We start from the raw sequence: 9,459 nt of genomic DNA, 5'->3' as shown, positions 1-9,459 counted from the left end.
TTCGCCATTTCGTCATTTCGCCATTTCGCCATTTCGCCGTTTCGCCATTTCGCCATTTCGCCATTTCGTGTTTTAAACACGCCCGTTAGAAAGCCTCTATCTCTTCCGAGTTTCTGGACTATATTCGTCATACCGTCGATCGGTTTCCCGGCAAATGCTACCCTTTTCTAGACCAAAACTCTCTGATTTCTATACCCTATCCCAGACTAAACTGCTTGAAAACCATACCCTTCACAGCGGCACATACCTATATAGCTCATGTATGGGAGTGCCCCCCCCCCCCCCCCGGGGCGTCACCATGCCTGTAGAAACTGTTGGGCTAAGGGCTCGTCACGCAATCTTGTGTTTGCACATGTCTTTAGCTCCAATCTCCTATCGTCCACCAGGCGCAATAAAGATATACTATTACTATTACTATTACTATTACCAGGGGTCAGTGCGGGTCACACGCAGGGGCTATATATTTGTTCGCGCCGACTGGCACAGTTCTCTCGAGCAGTGGAGATTCAAGTGCTCACACTCTTTCCCTGAAGTCGCTGCGATTTTTGCGTGTTTTCCCTAATTAACCAGACTAACTTTCGAAATTCAATTGTCCAAAATGCCTAAAGCCATAAGGAATCCGGAAATCAAGTTCACAAAGGTAAGCCACTGCTTTGCATTTGGTACAGGTACATTTTTACTATAAACTAACCCTCTCACTAACTAGTTAGTCACGCGCAAGGGATTAGCTAGTGCATTCATTTTATCAAGAGTTCTTTGAGAAAGGACCGTGGCACAAGATCGTCTAAGAGAAATTTGAATGGTGCAGAATTGTCTTATTAAATCTTGTAACATTTATTGACTTTAATTTATAGATCTGGGAATTTTGATGTCAATTGTTTTGAAAGGTTGAAAGAAACTTGTTTAACAAGGGCGTCGACGCCGGTTTCTGTTGTCAAAATACTTATTAATCGATCGATTAGCCCTTCTCCTGCAAAAAGAAAGGTTTGCTCGGAGTGTATGATAAATATCTAGCTCCCACATACAGTCTCCTGATTTTGTCTTCGTTTTCCATTTATTAAATTTTATTTTTTCTGTGCACTGCACTGTTGGCAGGTATGCAAGTTCATTACGACGGATCACGCAAACGCGACCCGATAATAAAATCACGTGACAATCCTGTGTCAAAAAAAATTCTTTAGATCCTCACCCTTAGTTAAATTTCCAAAAAGGTGACGGTGATGGTACTAGGGGGTGAGGTGGTTGGTGGGTAGTTGGGGTCTTATGTATATGTTATAAAAATGACATGGGGGCAGGGGACCAAAAATTGTACAGGAATCCATTTTGGGGTGTGTAGTTCTGTCAACATCATTTACCTATTTTTTTTAGTTCTTAATTCTCTTATTGACAAGTAATGCACCTGTCAATGTTAAGCCCCAGGGTGGGGGGGGGGGGCAGACACAGGGGATTTTGACATTTTCATGGAAGCCAAAGGTCAAATCCCCCAACCCTGGGCAACTAGTGAATGTCAAATTTCACATATCTCCTCTTAATGTCTAACCCAGCAGACCATTTTAGATGTCAAAATCCCTACCCTAGGAGAGCTTCACGATGTCAAATTCCCATGGGTTGCCCGCCCCCTCCCCCCACCCTGGGGCTTAACATTGACAGGTGCATAATAAGTGACACTGATCAGATAAAGACAAAAATAAATTGTTAAATGTCAATTTTAAATTTTTATTTACTTGACACCTTAAGACTGGAAATTATACAGCTAAATGTAAGACAAAAAATTTATTTAGTTTTTATTTTTTTGTTTCCCTTTTCTTTTCAGCTGTTTATCAATAATGAATATGTGGACTCTGTCAGCGGAAAAACATTTCCAACCATTAATCCAGTGACTGAGGAAAAGATCTGTGATGTGGCAGAAGGTGACAAAGTGAGTAAAACATAGCCGTTAAAATGTTAGTAGTGCTGCATAATTACCATTCTACTTTGTGTGTAATCTGAGCATTCATAGCTACAAGCACTTATGGTAATTTATTGGCTAACTTCTAATCACTCCCACTTATTTTTACCGAAACAAATTTTCAAATCATTGCTGTAATTCCAACACACTTCTCAACTTGTGTACTGGTACCGTAATTAGTGTGTTGTACTCTGGGTTGAGTGGTCTGGGTTTAAAAGCTCGCTGGCAATCTGCATTTGTGTTCTTGAGCAAAACACTTTACTCTCATTGTGCCTCTCTCCACCCAGGTGTATAAATGGGTACTGGCCAATTTCAATTATCCTGGCGGGTAACCCTGCGATGGACTAGCATCGCATCCAGGGGGCGGGGGAGTAGAATACCCTTAGTCACTTCATGCTACTGAAACTGGGATAAGCTCCAGCCTGATGGGCCAGTAGGCTTGTACGCAGACTTTAACTACCTTAACGTACATGTGTACACATTGATCTAAGAAATTAATGTTTCTGTCACTTTCCCGGAGTTAATTTTCCTACATACAATCTCTCCCTTTAGCTAGAAGGGTTATATCACTTCAACTGTATAATAATAATAATAATAATAAGAACTTTATTTAAGTGTCTATTCTTCTAGCTAGCCTTAAGCTTACTAATCGGGGACACTGTTTAAACTAAAATATAATATAAGTACAAAAACGATTCTGGTCTATTTACATTAAATTATGCTACATTTTCCAACACTCTTTGTATTTACATCTAATTCCTACAATTAAGATACTACTTTAAAATACGGAATATCGAACCTATATTTAATACTTATAGGGTGGTTTCGGCTCAAGAGTTGCATAGGTGACACCCTTTGCATGTGTCTCCTCCGACAAGTCCACTGAGTTCCCTTCCCCTGATGTTCGCCTTGAATCGCTGCAAGGACGTTTCGTTTTTGTCCCTATTGTCTAATTTCGACCACATCAATGGCCCAAGGAAACGAAGGGAATGTTTCCCGTACTGACTCCCAGAATACATGTAGCTAAGGATAAGATGTTTGATTGGAGCCATGAATGCAATGTAAATAGCATTAAAAGGAGAGTAAAGTGAGATGGACCCTTCATTGTTCAGGATGAAAGGGGAGAGGGCTAGAGTGCAGGGGGGGGGGGGTACTGTTTTGCTCCAATAAGGGGGAGCCCTGAAAAACAAATAAATTGAAGGAAGGACAGGAGGCAGGAGACAGTCCCCATAGCTCCTCCCTGGATTAGAGCCATCACAGCACTCTTGTCCTTTGTTTGAGTCCCCAGCTAGGATTAAACCTGCAGACCTCCCACTCGGCAAGAACCCAACCAACTGATGTATAGCGTCCATTAGGCAGTAACAGTTAAGATTTTCCTTAATATTTGGCTACTGGAATACGTACTCTGCTCTGTAATGATTAACCTAGAATCACTTTGAATTCATTTTTCCTGTGTTAGGCTGATGTGGACAAAGCTGTCAAGGCAGCTAGTGAAGCTTTTAAACTGGGGAGTCCTTGGAGGACCATGGATGCTTCTCAGAGAGGCAAACTGCTGTACAAAGTAGCTGATCTTATTGAACGAGATTTGGACTATTTGGCTGTAAGTGAACTGATGCTGACATAATCAATTTATAATGACAAGTGGTATTAAGTATTGGGAGACTTCCTACAGACATTTAGAGGTAGCACCATTTATTAGCCTACTACATGGGAGTCTGGCTTTCATTAACAACGAGTTGTTAGTCATAAAATTAAACAAATATATTGCATGCTAATGGGCTAGTCATTCTTGTGGTTTGGAACAAAAAAAACTGTCAATGCATGGCAGCCCTTAGAGCTCTGTATGTAAGACTGCAGCTTTTTGTCTCAACATCGTGTGTTTTTGTTGTTATTGTAAGTTGTATTGTTGCTACACTGTTGTTGTTTTCTTGGAGGAATGCTTAACACTATTAGATTTAATAAATGAAGAGAAGATCCTTGCAGTTATGAACACAACTTTTAAGTTGTGTTCATAACTAAAGCAGTTGCGAAAATAAAGCCTGAAAAAATAAGGCTTGCCGGGACTCAAACCCTGACCTCTACGATACTGGTACACTGCTTAATAATGTGTTCATCAAACTGCGAGGATCTTTTCTTCATTTATTCATCATCCGCAGTTCATATATATGATTTCATATATTAATAATTTCACTACTAGATTTATCATACAGCTGCAGTTACTGTATAACTGTGTTGCCGTGGATAATTTAATACAGCTCCAGTCATAGTGGTTTTTGTCATTCTTCTACTGAAGTGAGATAGCTTAGCAGTCTAGTAAAAAGTGCAGCACTAGCCAAGCATGAAAGAAAATGAAACCTGCTGTTGATTGTCGATATCTCAGTACTAATTAGTTCATTTTGTAACCCAACTGCTAGTCGCTGGAGACATTGGACAATGGAAAAATATTTTCTGATGCTGTGGGTGATATTCACATATCAGCAAAATGCTTGAGATACTATGCAGGCTGGGCTGACAAGATAACAGGAAAGACCATCTCTTCTGGTTAGTATACATGTAAATCAACTGAGCGGAAAATGCTTCACACTATCTGACCTGTGCCACACTTAGGTAGAATCAGAGGCAAGAGCAAAAGAAAATAATGCATTTAATTATATCATTATATAGGGAGATGTGGGAGGCACGGTGGCCTAATGGTTAGTGCGCCGGACTCCGGATCGAGCGGTCCGAGTTCGAGCCCCGGCCGGGGTCACTTGTGTTGTGTTCTTAGGCAAGACACTTTACTCTCATAGTGCCTCTCTCCACCCAGGTGTATAAATGGGTACCGGTGACATAATGCTGGGGGGGAACCCTGCAATGGACTAGCATCCCATTCAGGGGGGAGTAGAAATATACCTAGCTGCTTAATGCTACGGAAACCGGGATAAGCTCCGGCAGTGTGGGCCGCTTGGCACGAGGCTTCTCCTTTATATAGGGAGACATAATTGTGGCAAAATGGTTAGTGTATTAGACTCTGGATATAGTGGTCCAGGTTTGAGCCCTGGTTGGGGCAAGACACTTTACTTTCATAGTACCTCTCTCTATAAACCAGGTGTATATTAAGCGATACTAAGTTGGTACATCATGAGCATCATGATCCTTACAGCACCTCCTGGTGGTGCATAAGGCCGCATATAAAATAAGCGGGTACAGGGCTCTACAAAACCCATTTGCTAGGTAAGTAATTAATGATTCATCATTAATTGTGCCAGAAAATACTGAAGACTGTTACAACTGCCACCTAAAATTAATGCTGGGGGTTATCGGTAAACACCACGGCTGTGCTCTAAGGGTGCCCGGGTGCCTCAGGCGGCATATAATCTTATTTCTTTCATATAAGCTTTATGCTGGGCACCCTGGATCTCATAACTTGGAACTTTTGGGCTCCTTGTAATTTTTCTTAGAGCACAGCCTTGAACACCCTGTAATGGATTACAATCCCATCCAGGGTGGAGTAGAAATGAACTCCTAGTGACTTAATCATACAGAAACTCTGATACGTTTCAGCACCTATATAAGGGACACTGGTTCAAGACAGACTTGAACTAACAATCACAGGCATGCCAAGCGTGCCAACAGCAACATATCTAGTACATAATGTAATCTGTGCAAAGGGCTACTGTTACATAGCCTTTTTCGTACAATTTGCACACCAATGATGAAGCTAGATTATTTCCACTGTAACCAGTTTTACTTCTCTTTTTGTAGATGGCCCTCTGTTTGTGTACACCAGACATGAGCCTGTTGGTATAGTTGGAGCCATTACTCCATGGAACTTCCCTCTTGCCCTGTGCAGCTTGAAGCTTGCTCCAGCCCTGGCTTGTGGCAATGTTGTTGTACTTAAACCAGCTGAGCAAACTCCATTAACAGCTCTATATCTAGGATCTTTGTTGAAAGAGGTAAAAAAAAATCAATGAATCCTTTGACCTAAGTGATAAGGATCTTATATACCAAAGATTATTGCAAATCCTTGAAAAGATTATTGAAGATCTATAAGAAAAATTTCAAAGATGACACAGTCTTAGGAAATATCCATACCCGGTACCCTATGGAAGGTCACTGGAATTTCTGAAGGGGTGTGGTCCAGGCTTTTAGCCAGGTAGGAGTCCAGGAGTCCTATGGACAGCCACTTTTCAGAGAAAATTAATATGAATAACTGTATACAGAGGTTTTTTAAGCAGATTTGGAAACCTTTGATACCTTTGCACTCATAGCTGCAGAAATACACCATGCATGCTCCTCAGGCCCTCCTATGGGGAAAAAGTCAGGCCTTATAATAATTTTGGACTCCCACTTTTTTAATTCCTGGCTAAAAGCCTGGTGGGGTCTCAACAGCCAAACATGGGGGGGGGGGTATGGATGTTTTCTGGAACAACATAATTTTATTATTGTCAAGTCACCATTGTCATTTAATTAATTTCAGGCTGGCTTTCCTCCTGGTGTAGTGAATATCATCACTGGTTATGGTCCCACAGCAGGAGCCGCAATATCTGAGCACATGGATGTCAACAAGGTGTCATTTACTGGGTCAACTGAGGTAATCAGATCTTCCATTTATTGCTTAAACAAAGGAAATAACACTGATAAGTGTATCTATTGAACAGTCACTATGTCACACCCCAGCCTGTTGCAGCATTTTTGTATGAGATTACTTTTTCTGTCAAAAATATAAGGATAAGAGTTGGACCTTTAATTGCCCCCCCCCCAGGCTTATGACCCAATCCTTTATATAAGTCATCAAAGACAATTGTAATGCCTTTATAAGGCTAATTGCAGCTATAGACTTCGATCAACACACATTGCATGCCTAGGGCACTAAATTAAGATTTTCTTTGTAATGGTATCTCTTTACTTTTAAGGTTGGGAAGATTATCCAAGCAGCAGCAGCCAAGTCTAACCTGAAACGTGTGACACTGGAACTTGGAGGAAAGAGCCCTGTCATTGTTTTCGCCGACACTGATATGGATGAAGCAGTACAGCTTGCCCATCGTGCCTTGTTCTTCAACCAAGGACAGTGTTGTAATGCTGGCAGTCGTACTTTTGTACAAGATACCATTTATGATGAGTTCGTAAAAAAGAGCGTGGAAAGAGCTAAAAGGCGTACAGTTGGGGATCCTTTTGGTGATGGAGTTGAACAAGGACCACAGGTGTGTCATTCCATTTAAGTTCTAAAAAGTAATGACATGACAATACTGACCAATTAGCTTCAACAGACCAGACTTATAACATGACTGACAACCACTTTCTACTCAAGTTGTCAAAATATCAGTCAGCAACAACAGTTCTTTTCAGAACTACTTTCACCGGACAATCACAATAAAATTATACAGTGTATGAACTAGTTAAACAATAACAAGAATATAAACATTGATATAAAAACTTTTTAGTGCTAGAATTTAAAAGCCACCTGGCTCAAGCCAGGAGAACTTGAGTCCAGTGCACTAATAATTTGGTCACCATGCCTTTTTTATCATATTGCAAATGTATGCAAAGGCCAGTGAAAAAATGCAGTTGCACGTACATGCTTTATTCAATTGCAATTGTTGTAATGCATTTTTCCAGCTACTGTTCTCATTTAATGCAAACTTAACGTTATCATAAGATTTCAAAAGTAATATATCAGGCTTGAATATACCTTTTACGGCAGTGAGGATACTTGCTTCTTACTTTTATTTTGAAGTGTGTAAATGTAATGACTGTCTATCTGTTTTGCCAACAGATAGATGATGAACAGTTTAAAAAAATCCTTGATCTGATTGAGAGTGGAAAAAAGGAAGGAGCAAAGCTAGAGTGTGGCGGCGCTCGGCATGGAGACAAGGGTTATTTTGTACAACCTACTGTTTTTTCAGATGTCAAAGATCACATGAGGATTGCCAAAGAAGAGGTGCTTGTCTTGTTCACTTGTGCTTAGATGTTCGCTATGGAGAGAGTTGACTGTATCTGAGAATAATTATCCAAAGCTCAAGTGTCCTGCACATAAAATCATTCTGCTATACCTACTTTATAAAGGCCTTTTTACCCCACCTAGCATGTAGGGCTCCCCTTCCACCCCCGCAAACCCTTTGGTACGTGTTCTTCATCTCGCAGGGCTGTCACAAAGGGCCATTACAGTGTTCTCCCCAGGATTTTTGGAAGGCCAGGGGGGGTACTCTCTTCAAGCTCCCAGGGTCTCTTCCCACTCCCCTGAGTGAGAGATCAGGGAACAAGGAGAGATCCTGGCAATAAGGTCCATTCTGAATTACTTGTACATTGTTATCATTTTATATGCAACATTGTGGTGAGTGCAAGCCTCACCCATCACTCACCCCTACTAAAAGGTGACATGTACTGTATGCGCAGGGGAAAGAAATTATTGTTTTTGTTTTATTTATCAAAAATGTAAAATGTAAAATGTAAATGTTGTTTATAGTGGTCATGCACTTAGCTACATATCTCAACGAGATAGCTAGTTTACAGGCATGCCACTGAAACAGAGGAAACAAATATTTTAAATGAAAATAACAAGGTTAAAAATCCCAACTGGCAGGAGGCAGACCAGTTGGCTATGTACAAAGCGTGATCGAGGATTTGAGCTCGGGAAAACCGAGAAACAAATCCAGCTAGTGGCAAGGGCAGGTCTTGAACCGGGGACCTCCAGATTACAACACAAGCGCCCTAAACCACTCGGCCACGCTTGCCGAACTGAATAAAGTTGCAAGTGAACAATTCATGAATTAAAGTGATTTTAAACTTTTGTTGTTTTTTTTCATTTAAGATTTTTGGCCCAGTTCAGCAGATAATCAAATTCAGTGATATAAATGAGGTTATCAAGAGAGCAAACGAGACAACTTATGGCCTTGCAGCAGCAGTATTTACAAAGGACATTGACAAGGCAAACACCATTTCTCACAGTTTGCTAGCAGGGACAGTTTGGTAATTACAATAATGATCATATTGCAGCATCCTTAATATCTTTATAATTATGTATTACATATATTTTATATTTTCCAGAATTATTTTGTTGCAAAATAATGTTATTTTTTGAAGTCAAACTTTGTCATATGCTTTCCTTAAAAGAATTAACAAAATAATGAAGTTCATTTATATAAATTTCTGTCTTTCCAAAATTTAAAATGAATTAATTAGTATACCATAGAACTCTGGTTATAAACCCTGAGCTTATACAACTTCGTAAGGGGTGTTGGGTGGGCTTTTAAACAGAGGGGCTTATATCCGGGAGGGCTTATAAGCGGAATGAAAAAAAACGTTTCGAAAAGAGCCACGGGAGTGTTGATCGAAATACATTTTTAAGTTAAAAACGCATAATAAAGCAACATTAAGCCCTATTCAGTACTGCCATCCAGTAGTGGGGGCTTATATCCGGGGGGGGGGGGGGGGGGGGGGGCTTATAATCGGATGTGATTTTTTGTTTCCAAGCAGATGGAGGGAGGGGCTTATAAGCTGGTGGGGCTTATAACCGGAATTTTACGGTATAT

At 40.5% G+C, this 9,459-nt stretch overlaps 1 protein-coding gene across 1 annotated transcript; it reads left to right on the top strand.

The window, feature by feature from the left end:
- The first annotated feature begins 470 nt into the window (after positions 1 to 470).
- Positions 471 to 8,900, top strand: LOC144641489 (aldehyde dehydrogenase 1A1-like). The gene is made up of 9 exons (XM_078500491.1): positions 471 to 640; positions 1,814 to 1,918; positions 3,408 to 3,548; positions 4,363 to 4,489; positions 5,693 to 5,883; positions 6,408 to 6,521; positions 6,844 to 7,131; positions 7,704 to 7,868; positions 8,739 to 8,900. Exons 1-9 carry the CDS (start codon positions 599 to 601, stop codon positions 8,898 to 8,900), a joined length of 1,335 nt encoding a protein of 444 aa, XP_078356617.1. The 5' UTR covers positions 471 to 598.
- The last annotated feature ends 559 nt before the right edge of the window (positions 8,901 to 9,459 follow it).

The sequence above is a fragment of the Oculina patagonica genome, unplaced genomic scaffold, assembly GCF_052425735.1.
Source record: "Oculina patagonica isolate OP01 unplaced genomic scaffold, crgOcupat unplaced99, whole genome shotgun sequence".
NCBI lineage: Eukaryota > Metazoa > Cnidaria > Anthozoa > Scleractinia > Oculinidae > Oculina > Oculina patagonica.
This window is presented reverse-complemented; position numbering and strand designations above follow the sequence as displayed.

Excerpts from the sequence above, each read along its gene's own strand:
- LOC144641489 (XM_078500491.1), top strand. The coding sequence starts at position 599 with ATGCCTAAAGCCATAAGGAATCCGGAAATCAAGTTCACAAAG. Across the intron at positions 4,490-5,692 it reads AGGAAAGACCATCTCTTCTG|ATGGCCCTCTGTTTGTGTAC; the intron begins GTTAGTATACAT and ends CTCTTTTTGTAG. Across the intron at positions 7,869-8,738 it reads TGAGGATTGCCAAAGAAGAG|ATTTTTGGCCCAGTTCAGCA; the intron begins GTGCTTGTCTTG and ends TTTTCATTTAAG.